The following is a 16,828-nucleotide window of genomic DNA, read 5'->3' on the forward strand; positions in this document are numbered from 1 at the left end:
AAATGAATTTGGCCAATCCGGAGTAAGGTTTCGTATCACGTGCTTGCTTCTGCATCAGCGTGCAGTGATGTGTTTATGTGCTCAATCTCGCCTGTTTTCCTCCAGTTTCTCTGTTCACGGCAGGTAGAGGCAGAGCAATTGAGTTCTGTCTGCAGTGAACCGAGCACCTGGAGGCACACAGAAGAGGCTGAACACAACACAGCATGAAAAAATTAGAGACGACGGGCGGGAGTCTAAGCCCGTTGCCTCTTATTTTTGCGCTAATAGCGTAGACACACTGACTGACAGGAGAATAGTCCTCGCCCCTTTACGCTGTCATTCCTCCCCCTTACGCTGTCATTTCACATTCCTTCACCCGTGCTAAAAAATATAATGCAATGAACAAATACAAAAACCAAAGCTATTGGCTTTGTCAATGATTGTTATAGCTAGTAACCAATTTTAAACAAACATCTTTTTGTTCCTCTGACTTACTCTTTTTGGTATTTGTATGTTTTAACTGTATTCAATATCAATTTAAGAGATTTAAAATAACTTACCCACTAAAAGCTTTACATCTCTGACACTGAAATCCTGGTCTGGCATTCTACAAATAAAATAGAAAAAATATTAAAACACTACCATATAAGATACTCTGTATAGAAACACTATCACACAATAAGTCTGTATAGTAAGAAATTGACATGTTAGCTTAATGGGTTAGGGATCAAGTTTAATAGATCTCTGTGGAACCAAAGGGTCACAGGGTAGAATTCCAGGAGGCTTTACAAGCGTTTTATCCTTCCAAGGTTGCTAAAATGACTCACAATAACATGGGTAATAAAAATCCCATCTATCAATACTAAGACACTTCAGTTCATGTGTATACTACTGTGCGCTATAAGAATTTATGCTGACCAATTTTGTACACTCATTTTTGGGTAACTTGTAGTGTTGTTTTACTAAGTATCAAAGTTTCCAATCTCCATTGTTAAGGAATTACTTTTAGATCAATTTCTGTACAATGAGCATCATTAAATGTTGTGGGATCTCACAAATATCAGATGACTATTCATCAACAGACTGGACCATGACATTAGAAAATGGAAGCAGCCTTTTGACAAATAAAGTGAACAGTAAAATGTTGCACACAAGCCGTAGTGCACCCACGCAACTTTGGATTTTGTTTTAGAGTCCCTACGCTTTGGTTAACTATGGCTATTCAGCAATATCCAGTTGGTCAGCTTTTGCAAGTGGATCTGAGTCACTTGAAGTCTGGCGCCCACCTGATAATTACTGGTAATACTTTGGTGCTCTTTTTAGTGCTGTTTTTGTCAGCCCACCTTTCTTTCCCTCTTAGCTGCCTCTCCTCTAGTCCTCTTTTTTGCAGTTGGGTAGCTCATACAAGTGAATTTAGGTCAGGTGACCTTTGCCCATCCACCTGCCAAACACTGCTAATCTTTTGGGGCTCTTTTTGGCTGCCTCACCCCTTTCATTCCCTTCTTAAGCTGCATCCCAGCCTCTTTTCTTACTATAGGTCAGCAGGTGCAAGTGGATATAGTTCACATAAGCTCTGCCATGCCTAGCTGTTAAACACTGCTAATATGTTGGTGTTCTTTTTGCCTGTGGAACTCCTTTCTTGTCTTTCGTCACTCTTAGACCCCAGGGAATCTCTCACATGGGTGTCCAGAAGTGAACAGCGGACAAAAAATGTGGGTAAATCCTGAGGGTCCTGCTAAGGCTGAAACCCCTGCTCTATGCATCTGAGGTCAGCAAGAAGCATGTGAATCTCAATCACCACCTTCACTCACACAGGCAAACAACCCATCCACACCCACTCCCAAACATTTTGATGAAAACACAGACCATCTGTCAACAACACAACTAATATCTTCCTCAGAAACAGAAACCTCAACCTGCCCGGGAGACATGCCACCAAGAAAACCAATACATACCAAAGACAACATACTGGAACTGGCATCCTAACCTCGCCAGCTATTGTATACCCTAAGCCCTACCTTTGGACTGGACAGAGAATGTATCCATACCCGTCCTGTTCCACCACCCACCTGTTTATCACTGGGGCCTATCCAAGTGAACGAAGACACACCACCACTCTTTCAAGGACCTCCCATGGATGCACTGGAAGGAAACCTCCTCACCTTGGCCTTCACTTCCGACCACTGTGAGAACGTCAACGTGCAGCTCAGGGCACTCAGCCACATCCTAAATGAAACCACCAGCATCGATGCACCACTGAAACTGACTCAACATAAGCCTCCACACCTTGGTACACACAGGATCTCATCCACTGCGAGAATGCCATACTCAAACAAGAAAAATCCTGGGGATTTTCCCGCCAACTAGAAGAAGTTAACACTCTGAGAACCTTCCATACAGCATGCAAGAAACATATTACAGCTAAAGCAAAGTACTACATCACAACCATCAAGGAAGCATTCGACAAGAGAAGGGCATTCTTCGATACCAAGAAGCACTGGTTCAACCCCCTGCCATACACTGCAATACTGCAATCCACTGACAGATGCAACATCAACAACTTTTTCAAAAGGCAAGATGGACAGGATAAGGCAACAAATTGACAGCTCCATACACACAACATGCATCCCCACCCATAGCAGCCTACAACATATCAAGATGGGTTGAATTATATTTTTTGTATTTATTAAGTTTATATAGCGCTTTACACCAAAGCACTGCACATTATAACAGAATACATATAACATTAACAATTAACAGTAACAGAAGAAGCAAATTACAATTTGAATCAGACCAACAAAACAGTATGTAGAGCAATTAGACAGAAGGGAAGAAGGAGAGTAGTGCAGTAGGACTGGGAGGAGGAGGGGGGAAAGGTGGGAGGAGGGGGAGGAAAGCGGAAGGGATAAATGGGAGAGAATGGGGAGGAGGGGGAAGTGAGGGAGGTGATCAAGGGGAGGGTGGGGGAGGTGAGGGAGATGGGGGAGGGGTTTCAAGGAGGGGAATGGAGAAGGAGAGATTTAAGGGATGAGCGGAATGAGGAAAAGGAAGGAGTAGAGCAGATTGAGAGAGGTAGGGAGTTCCAGTGCAGGGGGGCTAGGAGTTGGAAGGAGCGTAAACGGGAGGAGGCACAAGGGGAAGGTGGGACAGTGAGAAGGAAGTGGTCAGCAGAGCGAAGGAAGCGAGAGGGAGTGTAGAAAGAGAGAAGGGAAGAGAGATAAGGAGGAGCTAGACCATGGAGAGATTTGAAGACTAAGCAGAGAAAACAGGGAAAATTAAATTTAAGTTGGGAGTGAAAGGGAAGCCAGCCAAGGGAGGAAAGGGAAGCAGAGATGGAGTCACGGGAGGTAAGGAGACAGAGGGTGTGGATGGCAGAATGGTAGACAGATTTGAGGGGGACAAGATGAGAAACAGGTAGACCAAGAGTAAGGAGGAGCAGTAAAAGAGGCGAGAGAAGATGAGGGAGGAGATTAAGAGTTTAGTAGCATGGAAATTAAGAGAGGGGTGGACTTTGCGGATATTGAAGAGGTGGTAGCGACAGGCACAAGGGGTGAGCGAGATATGATGGGTAAATGTGAGAGAGGAGTCAAAGTGAATGCCTAAATTGCGAGTGTGGGTGGAGAAAGGAAGATTGGATGGAGGAAAATGGATGAAAGGAGGAGGAGAGGGAGGGAGAAGGGAGTTGGAGGGGAAGAAAAGTACTTCGGTTTTATCAATGTTGAGAGAAAGAAAACGAGAAGACATCCAGTTTTTTTTTTTTTTAATTTTGCTTTATTGGTTTTACAAAAACAACGGAGAAAGAATAAAAAGGAAGAGAACAGGAAAAAAAAAAAGAGAAAGCCAGGAGGCAAACAGTAAGCAAAGAAAATTATACATCTTCCAGAGGTACATGTCAGTCAAATCAAGGCAGAGTAGAACATGTTATTGGAATCACTTAGTTTTGTGACAGTCCCGTGTTTCTGGATGTGTCACTTCCACTGTTCGCCTCAACCCACTCCCACCCCCCTTCCCCACTTGGGTTAGTGTACATCATATATATAATCGTTTAACGCAAGTACTAGGAACGCACAATTGACACAGTGCAACATCTGGCAGCACCATGGTCGCTGGAAATTAGTCTTTCACCCCTTGTAGTGTTCTTTAAGTTTTGCATCATAAGGTCAAGCCTTTGAGGGTTCCTCTAACTGGGAGTCGGGGGTAGGTGTAATATATTTACTCTTGAAGTCCATCCATAAGGTTTCACATTTGGCTGCTTTATTATGCAGGGAGGCAGTGATTGTTTCCATCACATAAATGTTCGTGGCCAGCTTAATCCATTCGGTCTTTCGTGGGACTAAAGGAGATTTCCATTTGATCGCTATCAGGGCTCTCGCCGCCAACAATAGTTGGGGGGCCAGGCCTTTCACCCGGAACCAGTCCTCTTCGTCCTTTTCGAGGCCAAACAGTACAAGGCATGGGTCAAGTTCCCTTTGGATCTTATCTACCTCCTTAATCCATCCCAGGACCTCGGTCCAAAACACTTTGATATGTGGGCAGCTCCACCACACGTGCCAGTAGTTGGAAGTTTCGCCACAATTCCTCCAGCATCTCAGGCACTTGGACATTTTAGGAAGTCTGAGAGGATCATAATGCCACCTTTGTAGGAGCTTTATTGCATGGAGTTTATATTGGTTGGATATGGAGGATTTAGGTGCAGCTCTACACATTAAGTCCCATTGCTCGGGAGTATCTCTTCGCCAAGGTCTTTCATCCATCTGGCCCTAAGGGAATCTGTGGTTCCACCTTCCGTTGCTAGTAGCGTCTGATACATTACAGATATAAGGCCTTTAATTTCTGATCTGGAGTCTAAAAGTCTCTCAAAAGCGGTAAGGTCTCTTCTCAATTTTCCTCTCCATTCAGATTTCGTTAGCACCCCTTTTAATTGGATAAAGTGGAATGTCGATAGATTGCCTAACCCTAATGCCGTTGTCAGATCCGGTACTGTGATGAACGAGTCCTTTCTTTGGAGTTGCCCTACCCTTTCCAGGCCCGCCTCGTACCATGACTGGAACCGCTCCACATTCGGGATATGGTCGTTTATACCAGGAGACCACGAGTGACTGAGCGGGGATGGCCAGGTAGGGACTTCGCGCATCTCTTTCCCAGTGCGTCATATGTTCCATATGGTGGTCAGTATGGGATGGTATTTAATTTTCCTTTGCACCCATTGGTATGGTGACCATAGCCATTCTGCTACTGTGGCGGGGGACAGGTAATGATTGTCCATCTGTACCCATTGGAGGTGTTTGTGGTCCCTAAGGTGTGGGATTAGGACGCGCAACTGGGCGGCTTTGTAGTAAGTCCTCAGATCGGGAAGGCCTACGGCTCCCTTGTCTTTGGGGAGTATTAGTGTATCATATGCAATTTTCGGCTTCTTTCCCTGCCAGATGAATCGCATCATGATCTTTCGGGCGTCTATGAAGAATTTTTTGGGCATCTCAATTGGTAGCATCTGGAAAGGATAAAGAAAGCGGGGGAGGCACACCATCTTGACGGCGTTAATACGCCCCAGCCAGGAAATCGTCAATTTGCTCCATTTCTTGTGATCTATCTCAAATTGCCGGAGAAGCGGGGGGAAATTAGCCTCATAGAGGTCGCTCAGGGTTCTGGTGATCTGTATACCCAGGTATTGCAATGTTGTGTGTTCCACATTGAGCCCTAACGAGAGGAACTTGGCATCATTCTCTTCAGGGGTGCCTTGGAGGGGGAAGAGTATGGACTTTGATTTGTTTACTTTAAAGCCGGAGCACTGGCCATATTCATCTATTAGGGTTATGGCATGGGGAATAGAGTTTGTAGGGTTAGTTATGTGTAGAAGGATATCATCTGCGTACAACCCTGCCTTATATTCCACCCCTCCCAGCCGTATTCCCTCTATTTGGGGGTCGTCTCTAATTCTTTGCGCCAGTGGTTCAAGGGAGAGTGCAAACAGGATCGCGGAGAGGGGGCATCCCTGTCTTGGTCCCTCGCTGTAATTCGAACCACCTAGAATATTCCCCGTTCACAAATATCGATGCTTTGGGAGAGGCGTATATTGCTCGTATCCCATCGCGGAGTTTGGGGCCTATCCCTACTTTCTGGAGGACTGCTCCCAGGAAGTCCATTCCACCCTATCAAAGGCTTTTTCTGTGTCGATTGATAGGAGGACCGGATCGTCTGGTAGAGTGTGTGCTGCATGGATGAGGTGTAGAGTTTTACGCATGGTTTCGGCACCCTGCCTCCCGAGAATAAACCCAACCTGATCGGGGTGGATTCATTTAGGCATTAAGGTTTCCAGTCTCGCTGCCAATACCCTGGCATAGATCTCGGCGTCGAGATTGAGGGGGGAGATGGGGCGGTACGACCCACATAGTTTGGGGTCTCTCCCCTCCTTAGGGATTACTGTTATGAGCGCTCTCTTGAAAGAGTCTGTGGCGACCCCAGAGTCCACTATCTCATTAAAGAGTTCTGTGAGGAAGGGCGACAGTTGTTCACTAAAGGTCTTGTAGAAGCCGGCCGTATAACCGATTTCCCTAGTGTTAGCCGTTTGATTGCGTCACGGATCTTGTGTTCAGCTATTGGAGTATCAAGGAGCTCGGCCTCTGTGTATGTTATTGTGGGCATGGTAACTGAGGACCAATAGGAGGATATGGCAGACTGGGCAGAGGTCAGTTCAGAGGTGTACAGGTTTTCATAAAAGTTGGCAAAGCACTCAGGTATTGAGTGGGGAGGGTGCACCTTGGGATTGGTGGACTCTATTATCTCTTTCACCTTACGTTCCGCCCTCCGTTCCCTTAGCCTGGCAGCTAGTAGTGCGTCAGCTTTGTCCCCCTTCTCATAGTATGTCTGCCTAAGGAATTGTAGTTTGCGCACTACCTGGCCATGTTCCAAAAGCCGTAGTTCCTCTCTTTTACGGTGAGCTGCATCTATTTTAGTGGGGTCCACCTCTGCATTATCTCTTACTTCCGCCTCCAGTTGGTGCATTTCCTTACGTAGTTTGTTTTCTACAATCTTGCGTTCCCTTTTTTTAGAGGAGCCCTCGCGTATCAGTATGCCTCTCCAAGTAGCCTTCCCAGCTTCCCAGATCACTTGTTTGGAGACCTCCCCATTATTGTTCACCCTAAAATATTCTTCGATCTCGGTCTCCATTTCATTTTTAAACACCACATCAGTCCAGAGGGACTCGTTGCAGCGCCAAGATCCCCCAGCGGCAGGTGGGTTGGTCCAGTCGACATCCGCTAGAACCATGTCATGGTCTGACCATGTTATTGGGACGATTCCAGAGTAATTTGTGGACTATGAGGTCAAGTAATAGGAATATATAATCTATACGTGTGAATGTACCATGGGGGTTCGAATAGAAGGTGAAGCCACTCTCGTCAGGGTGCAGAGTTCTCCACACGTCCTGTAGCTCGTATAGCTCCATCATGATAGCGAGTTCTGTACGGTCCCCTCTATGCCGAGTCCTCGTGTCCGGCTTGCCTAGTCTCCAGTCCACGGATGGGTCGACCCACTGGTTAAAGTCGCCTCCCAGGATGAGGTGACCTGCAGCTTCTAGTACTATTTTAGGGATTGTTTTCCTAAGGAATGCGGCCTGTCCGCTATTGGGCGAGTATATTGTGGCAATTGTGACCTGGACTTTTGCAATTTTCCCCACTATCAGGAGGGCTCGACCACTCACATCCGACAAGGTCTTTTCCAATTCGAACCCAATTAACTCCGTGATGAGGATTCCGACCCCTCCTTTCCTGAGCGGGCCAGAGCCCCAGAATTCCATGCCTCCCCGCTTCCCCAGAACTCTCCGCTCCTCCCCTCTTGCAAATTTCGTCTCCTGGAGGAGGAGTATGTCTATGTCAGATCTGCGGAATTCTCTATGCACCAACGATCTCTTAGTAGGCGAGTTCAATCGCTTCACATTGACGGTCCCAATTCTGAGGAGACCCTTGCCCTTAGACTTATTAGGTGATGCCATCGGCGGCTCGTGTTCGGGGATCATTCACCCCCAGCGGCCAGAGAGACATGCAAGTTCCTAGTGCCACCTTGACTGTGGTGTATTGAAATTAACCCAGTAATGTCTGTATGTTTCCCAAGTGTCCGTTACCCCTCTCCCCTTTCCCCCTGTTCCGCCATAGCTGGTGGTGCTCGTGTGAGCTTGGGAACTGGAGGTGCTGCATGGGCAGCTATTGACCACGTCCGGAACGGACTGGATGACAATGTGCAGTCTGTTGGCGGACCATCAGTGGGGACTGTTGCCTCACGGTCCCAGTCAGATATACCATCTCAATTTAAGGGTGAGCCCCTATCCCATTCCCCCCCCCAAACATTGTACAATTTCAACAGTAGTAACAACAGACATGCAAAAGTTCAACGTTACGTGTGTTCCCTGGGTCGTCCCGCAAGAGTTCACGTCACCTCTCGGTCCAGAGGGGTGCCCCGCCTGCGGTGACACCCACGCAACGGATCTTGCTGGCTCGCCACCTTTGCGGGAGTCGGTGCCCCGTGTTTCAGCTGAGGCCATAGTTAGGTCGAATCGCACGGAATTCCTCTTCACTATTCATTGTCAGGAGTGTTGTTGGGACGTCTGTATTTTCTCGATCCCTTTACTCTCTTCCGCCTGGGGCCCTGGAGTTCCCACTGTGATCTCGGCACCTCATTGTCGCCACCTTTATTGCCCCTCGGGCCCGTGCCAAGGAGGTCAGCAAAGCAGTCTTTGATTTCATCCTCAGAGCAGAGGAGTATTCTTCTGCTCCCATGCTCAAAGGTGAGCGAGAAAGGGTATCCCCATCTATACTGTGTGCCCTGGTCTTTAAGCCATTTCGTCAGGGGGCTGCAGAGGCTTCTGAGCGCTAATGTTAGTGAGGATAAGTCCTGAAAAATTGTGATCTGGGCGCCTCCCATTGTGAGTGGGCCTCCGGACCTGGCCTTCTCGAGAATTCTGGTTTTGTCCTGGTATCGATGGAATTTGGCCAGGACAGAGCGTGGACCGCCAGGCGGCCCGCCAGCTCTATGTATGCGTTCTGTCTTAGGGTCATCAATTTCTTCATCAGCGGTTAGTATTTTTATGATGTCGTGGATGGTGTCTTTGAGGCCCTTTTCAGTTTCACCTTCGCGTTCTGGAATACCAAAAAAGCAGAGGTTATTCCTCCTCTCCCTGTTTTCTAAGTCATCCATCTTGAGCCGCGCCTCAACCTCCCTTTTTTCAATGTTACGAATCCTTATGTCCATCTGAGTTTCAAGGGTGTCAATTGAGGCCTGGTTATTCTCCACACTTTCCAGCCGTTCTTCAAATCTGTCCATTCTCTGGGTAATTTTATCGATTTTACCGCCAAGGTTGGCCCCCATGTTTTTTATCTCATTTAATAATGTGGTGATGTCTCCTTTGGTGGCGGCAGCACCTGCCTCTGATGTGTCTCTGGACATGGCTGCTGTAGGTGTGCTGAACGGAGGAGTCGGGTCGTAGGCGAATCTGGCCAGTTTGTGATGTGGGTCCATACGATGAGACCCGGATCAGAGGAGGCACATGTCCCTGAGTAAGGGGCTCTACCCTCTTTGAAGATGCGCAGGACTGCAGGCTCAGGGCCGTCCCCTATTTTTGACACTGCATGCAAGTCAACGTGCAGACATTGGGGTTTGCGGTGAATGTTCCGTGGGGCCGTGTGACGAGTTCTTTGGATAGCACTCCCGAAATTATGGTCTGTGGGAGGGAGGATCGGTGGCGGCCGATTTAGTTCATCATTCCTGGAGTTGTCGCCATCAGTCGGGAGCACCAAGAATCCCAGAGCGCGTTCCACAAGGGGGGAGCACGTGTCCCCACTATATCGGTATAGGGGTTGCATAGGAGGTTGGTGTGAAGATTCCCTGAGTTCCTTGATGATCAGGGATCAGGTCGCGTGTGGGGCTGAGGGACTAGGCCCCACCTCCGAGTGTCCGTTGCCTGGTGGGAATGTGGAGTGCAGTCTGGTATCAGGAGTCAAGCCCCACAGAAGGAGAGGCTCCCCTCTCCCACAGGAGCACCCAGAGCACGTCGCCAATGAAGACGCCAGTGGGTTTTGGGGCCGAGGGGCCTGGCGTATGATGGCAGATGGGGGCCTCGAGTGGCGTCGGCCCGTTTGCGGGCTCCCTGATTCAGGGTCCAGGGGAAGCCAGAGCACCTCCGCTGGAGGTCCCCAGCCGTAGGGGCCGCGATCAGACGGGCCGCGGGCACCCGTGAAGGAGCGCCGGCCGAAGCCGCGTATAACTCCGCGAGTATGCAGAGAGGTTCCTCACCTGGGGATCTCCGCTGTTCGATGCGGTCCGCGATTCCCTCCCACGGGCGCTGCGCACCCCCAGCAGGGCCCGCGCCGTCAGGTGGGCGATGGGTTGAAGGCCTGGGCAGGCGCCGCGGAGCCCGGCTGCCTGCGCCTCCGGGTCTCGCGCGGAGAACCGCAGGGCGGCAGCGGCCGTCAGCCGGAGTTGTACTTTCGGTTTGCGGGCACTGAAAGGCGGGCTTCTTTAGACGGCAGTATATCCAGTTTCTCGTGTCCGATTTCCTCCGGGATTTTTCCTGGATGTCGGGGGGGCCTTTATGAGTCAACACCTCGATTCAAGTCTGTGGGGGTGTCATGAGACTGGGGCTCAACGCATCTCAGGGACCAGAGGCGCGGGAGCTCACACGAAGGCTGGGCTCATTCGTGCGCCCCCTGGTGGCCAGTCGACATCCAGTTTTTAATGGCAGTAAGACAGGAAGAGAGTTTCAGGTGGAGATCGGGAGAGAAGGAAGAGAAGGATAGAAAGAGCTGTGTGTCGTCAGCATAGACATGGTGAGAGATGCCAAATGAGGAGATAACAGGGGCAAGAAGGGAGGTGTAGAGTGAGGATAGGAAAGGGCCAAGCACCGAGCCTTGGGGTACTCCATATTCCAGAGGCTGGGTAGGAGAGGTGCGGCCTGCCCTGGAAACATTAAAAGAGCGTGAGGATAGGTAAGAGGACAGCCAGGTGAGTACAGAGCCTTTAAATCCGAAGGAGGAGAGAGTGTTGAGAAGAAGGGGGTGATCGATAGTGTCTAAGGCAGCAGAGAGGTCTAGAAGAATAAGGACAGAGGATTGCTTAGAGTGTCAAGCGGAGAGGAGGGAGATAAGGATGTACGTGAGGGCTGTTTCAGGAGAGTGTTTAGGACGGAAGCCAGATTGAGAAGGGGGAAGGATAGAGAGATTAGTGACAAAGGCAGAGAGCTGAGAGTAGGCGAGGCGTTCGAGAAGGTTAGAGAGGAAAGGGAGAAGTGAGATAAGACGGAAGTTAGAGGCGAGTAGTGGATCAGCAGAAGGTTTCAGGACAATACTCCATAAGAACTAACCAACACTTTTGCAGCCCTCAAAACCACCAGCTACAAAGTCGACATGCTCTGCTCCTCCATTGTGAAGGTCATCACAGACAAGCACTCACACCACTTCTCAATGTTATCAATGCATCACTACACAATGTACCTTCCCAGATTCACTGAAAACAGGACAAATCCTTTCCCCACTGAAGAAGGCCTCATTCGACCTGAATGGCCTGGTCAACTATCACGTATCTACAGTAAGGGTGTAGAAGAAGGATTCTGACACAAAGGTGGCATGTTTGGGGCTAAAGACTTTTATTAAAAAATAAAGTAAAAGAAAACCTATCTTTCCTTGTTCCTGAGAGGGGTTTCCCTGCCTCAACTAAAGATCTAAGGTGACTGTCAGGATGTATGTTAAAATAAAAATGTCCATCATCCTGTGTCAAGAAAACCTTACTTCTGTCCCTTAATAAACTTAATAAACTAAAGAATAAAGCAATACTGTTATGGTTTTAGGAGAATGCCTAACTTCTCCTGTGTTATGGTCAAGGTTCCACACAATGTTTCCCTGGTGGGCCAGGACAAGGCCTCCCTTCTCCTGGCGTTCAGTCTCAGTCTCAAATTAGCCAGGGGGAGAACTCCCTTTCCCAGGCTTGTTGGACCTTCCTCCTGGTCTGTGTTACCAGGAGAATTACTCCCTTCTCCTGGTAATTATGAAACACTCTCTAACACCCAACTCGGTTGTGCGGAGAGTCTGCAACACTGGCTTCTCTTCTTCTTTGATTGGGCCCACTTGTTTTACTTCCCTGCCAAGTACTGCCACGAGGAAGATGACCCGTATCACTCACTTGGTTTGGGTCCTCGACCCTCGTTTCTCTTCTTTGGATTGGCCATCTTAGTTAACCTCTCTGCCAAGTACTGCCCCAAGGAATAGGACTCTTATCTCGCTCTTGGTTTGGGTCTCAGACCTTGGTTTCTCTCTCAGTGGGTTTATCCCCACCACTGTTGTGAGGGACTCTCTCTCTCAAGTTCTCTTTAAAGTATATGGTTTCCTCGACTCTTCCCCGTTGATCAACGGGCTTAGTTTCACTCTTGAAATTAGGAGGAGAAGGTTTGTACGCTTTCTGCCCCTTCCATGCCACCCAAGCATTATGATTGCAAAGGGGCCTAGGGACAACTGCATGCACCCTCTGGGAAAGCTGCCCTGCATCTCCACCAGGTCTCCTGTGCCGTACTTTGCCTTGTTGAGGGCTTCGACACGTCACTGGGGCTTCCTGGGATGGAGGGCGTTCCGTTTGGCTTCTCTAGCGTCTTGCCTTCCCTCTGTCTGTGCGATGGCATTCTCGGCTGCCTTCTGCTTTACTTCCTCCTTTTCTCGATGCTGCTGGGCACCAATCTGTTCCTGCAGACCTCCCGATCATCTGGTGCAGAGGACTGCCAGCGTCCTTGGAGTTCTCCCTCTCCGGATAAGCAAAGTAGATTTGTATCTCCCGCGTTCGGTGTGAAGCACACTTGCCGTCTTAAATGGCTGCCTGAGACTCAGTGCTTAGTCCATTGTCAGTTTTATACAATGTGGCCAGCATTGTCTGTTCCCATTGTATGAGTCATTAGTCTCTTTCACATATTTCATCTTCATTGCTCCGCGAGGCTAACTCGTCCCAGTACTACAATTACCTATTGTGATGACTGCTCTGGAGTCATCACTGATTCTCCGCCAGCGATCTCCTCCCATGTGGCCAGGTGATGGCAGCCGCTACCTGATCCTGACCCTGGGGGTGGTACCATGAGGGAGGATCATGTAGGAGGAGACAGCTGTCAGGGGAAGGTAGTGACCCCATCAGGAGAGACGCAGTATTCTTCCCTTCCTAGAGAAGAAGGCTCCATAATTCCTAAATTCTTGATGGCTTGTTGTCGCCATAAAAATCCCAGAAACCCCTTCCTGCAAATCACTCTAAACAAAAGTCCATTCATACCTCACAAACACATAAAACACACCTAACATTTCCTGTTTCTAATGTTTTCATAAACAAATGTTTTGGTCAACATGATTTCAGAAATCCAAGACACTCTCTATGGACTTGAACTCCCATAAAGCCTGACGTACTGGGACGAGGACGAATGAGCCGATGCAGATCAAAAGAAACACCAGGTTGAATGCACAGACTGGTCTTTATGGATCGCAAGTGTGCAGGACATTTAAAGATGGTATCCGCCCTCGAGAGCCGGAGAGGAAGGCAGAGGCAACAGTACGGAGAAGGACCTTGCTAGCAGAGGTCGCGATCGGAGGCTTCCATAGGAAGCAGCTCGCCACTGTGAAGGTTGCTTACCGGTGTGGTGCAGGGCCAGGAAAGATGCACCATCAGACCTCCAGGACCAGCAACAGGGCCACCAGAGATATGGTCACACCAGGATGCAGTAGCCTTTAATCCCGGTCACGGAGAGAAGCCGGCGAGGAAGTGCAGAGCTGCTGGGCATGCAGAAGGAAGGTCTGCAGCATGAAGGAGGCCGTTTGTTTATTAATTTGTAGGGCGCACCGAACCCTTAGGTAACTGGGCGCAACAAGGTACAAAGGATACTTAAAGCTTGGTTACACATTAAGGAGAATACAGTGGGGTACATTATAGAAGGGATACAGTAAGGCAGAGGCAGGCTACAAAGGTGCAGGCAAGTACAAGTGCAAATACAAGCGGTACAATCAAATGCAAGAGAAAGTTCTGGAGGTTGGTACATGGGTACATATTGGTTGGTCATAAGTATCATACATAATTGGAACGTAGCCAGTTGAGGGTGTTTCGCCTAAACCTGTAATAGGACTGGTCCATTCAGAGATGAAGAGGGAGTGCATTCCAGGACTGGGCAGCTTTTACCGGCAAACTGTTTCTGCCTGTTTTTTTAGCCTAAATCTAGGTATCTGAAGGCAGTAGGAGTGGGCCGCTCTGGAGGGACGAGTCAAAGTTCTTCTGACTATTCTCTCCGTCAGGTTGGGGGGGGGCTGCGTTATTGAGGCACTTAAATGTTACCAAGACTGTTTTGAATAGGATTCGGTCGCTTATTTTCAGCCAGTGGTGTTCTCTTCTCATATTGGATACATGCTCTCTATTAGGTATGTTGAGGGCTGTTCTGATGGCATTATTTTGCAGCGTTTGGCTTTTGTCGGTGATATATTTGTTGGCTCCCATGTATCGGGCATAACAATAATCCAATTTTGACAGTATTGAGGCATTGGCTAGGATGATGCAGCTGGCTTGTGTTAGAAATGGTCTACATGCCCTAATAAGCTTGCAGGTGTAGGCGGTGGATGATGCCAGGGAGTTTACCTCTTTCTTTAAGGTTAAGGTGGAGTCAAGGTTTTCACTTCTTTAGCTACTGGGATTATATTACCATCAATAATGAAAGCAGGGTAGTTAGAGTTAAGTTTTTTTTAGGTTGGCCGTGGATCCAAGAATGAAGATCCCATTTTGTCGTCATTCAGGCAGAGGCAATGTGTAGCCATCCATGCCTGAATGAGGAGGTATATCTCATTTACCAAGGCCGTATCAGAGACAAAGTTGCCCGAAATGGGAATGAGGATCTGGGTGTCGCCCAGCCTGTTCAATTTGTCAAATAAGGGCTTGGTAAATAGGTTATACATTGTTGGCGAGACGCAAGAACCTTGTGGTACACTGCATGTTGTCTGGATCGGATCCGCCGATGCCGATGTGGAGAGAACTCTCATTGTTCTGTTATCTAAAAATGACTGGACCCAGGCTATAGCTTCACTCGAGAAGTGGGCTGCTGAAGCTAGGTGTTTGTACAAAACTGCATGGTCCACCAGGTCGAAGGCTGCCGACAGGTCAAGGAGGAGCAGCATGGCGGTGTTTCCTTTGTCGTTGAGCTCGTCAATTTGTGTCTTAAGATCAATTAAGGCCGTTCCCGTGCCGTGTTGACGTCTGAATCCAGATTGGCGGGAGCCCAAGAGCTGGCTAGCTTCAAGATAGTTCTGAATTTGTAAGTAGGCTACTCTGTCTATTATCTTAAGAAGGAAGGGTACCGTGGTGATGGGCCTATAGTTGGTAGGGATGGACGGGTCTAGAGTTTGTTTCTTGAGGAGAGGTAAAACCCATGATTCTTTTAAGTTGCTTGGGACAGTATTGGTTGAGAAAGAGGCATTAATTAGCTTTGAGATGAAGGGCGCTAAATCTTTCGCAGCATCTTTGATTAGTGGATGACTTCTTTCCTCTCGGACGACCCTCCCAGGTCCAACTTGGGGCCTTCTTCTATGCTATCTTTTTCTCTACCTGTGGTGTCCCCCAGGGTCTAATCTCTCTCCCTGGCTGTTCAACCAATACCTGGCACACTGCATCGCTGCTCTCTGCCCCAACTTTCAGTGCTATGTGGATGACACCCAGCTAACCTTCAGGCTACCCTCGGCCTCCTCCTCTACTTCCCTCATCTCTGACTGTCTGTCTGCTACCCAGGAGTGGTGTGGCGCCAATGATCTCTGCCTTAATGCCAGTAAGGCTGAGATTCATCTGATCGGCACACCCGCTCCCTCCTTTCCTGTAGCTCCCTGGCTGGCCTCTCTTGGCACTCTTCCTGTTCCCACCTGCAAGGCTAAAAACCTTGAGGCCATCTTAGACTCTACACTCTTCTTCTCTCCTCATATCTCTGACGTCTCTAAGAAGTCACACTACCAGCTGCACCTCCTCAGAGGTATTCTTCCTTTCCTCTCCTTCCCCCAGAAGCTCACTGTCTCCAGAGCTCTGGTTCTCTCTAGGCTTGACTATTGCAACAGCCTTGTTCTAAATCTGCCTGCTTCTACTCTCTGCCCTCTGCAATTTATCCAGAACAGGAGCGCGAGACTTGTCCTTGGCCTCAAACCCAGGGATCGTATCTCTCCAGGACTGAAATCTCTGCACTGGCTCCCAGTGGCTGCGAGGATTAAGTTCAAAACCCTCTGCATTGTCCAAAGGGCCTTCTGGGGCCTGGGGCTTCAATACCTTCAACTCTCTCTTCCTAAATACCTTCCTTCTTGAGCTCTTTGCTCATCTGCCTCAAACTCCCGCAGGGTCAGTCGCTTCTCAAAGCAACGAGTTGGTGGTAGATCTCTTTCCTCGGCTTGGGCCTCCCTCTCGAACAGCCTCCCTGCCTCCCTGAAACTTGAGGAGAATCATCTTTGGTTCCGGAAGCACCTCAAAATCTTTCTCTTTGATTCTGCTTTTTCTCCTCCTCTCCCTTGCTGACTTCCTGGCTGACACAAACTGCACTGGTTACCTGGCCATCCCCTGATCTCGGGCCCAGGTCCCCTCCCCCTCCAGTCACACTCCTGCACTTCCCTCCTAGCAACCCCCGCACTTGGAGACTGTTTTATGTAGCTCTACAGTCCCACTACCAGCACTCGACACCTGATGTCTGCACGTACCCTTGCACTTGCCACCTGCTGGCCGTACTTTTACTTATTGTTTATTTATTTTCTTATCCCATGTACTGCACTGTCCTCTCCCGCGTCCCCCGCACTTCTCCCTCCCCGTCCCATGCGCTTGCGCGATCTGA

At 48.9% G+C, this 16,828-nt stretch overlaps 1 protein-coding gene across 8 annotated transcripts in view; it reads right to left on the reverse strand.

The window, feature by feature from the left end:
* Window positions 1-16,828, reverse strand: part of KDM2B (lysine demethylase 2B) — a 1,898,564-nt gene that overhangs the window by 1,569,439 nt on the left and 312,297 nt on the right. For all 8 annotated transcript variants that reach the window (XM_069619581.1, XM_069619583.1, XM_069619582.1 and 5 more), the window contains exon 4: window positions 540-586. In XM_069619581.1, coding sequence (XP_069475682.1) covers window positions 540-586 — 47 coding nt within the window. The remainder of the gene's footprint in view (window positions 1-539; window positions 587-16,828) is intronic.

The sequence above is a fragment of the Ambystoma mexicanum genome, chromosome 10 (assembly GCF_040938575.1).
Source record: "Ambystoma mexicanum isolate Mex_15411 chromosome 10, UKY_AmexF1_1, whole genome shotgun sequence".
Taxonomy (NCBI): Eukaryota; Metazoa; Chordata; class Amphibia; order Caudata; family Ambystomatidae; genus Ambystoma; species Ambystoma mexicanum.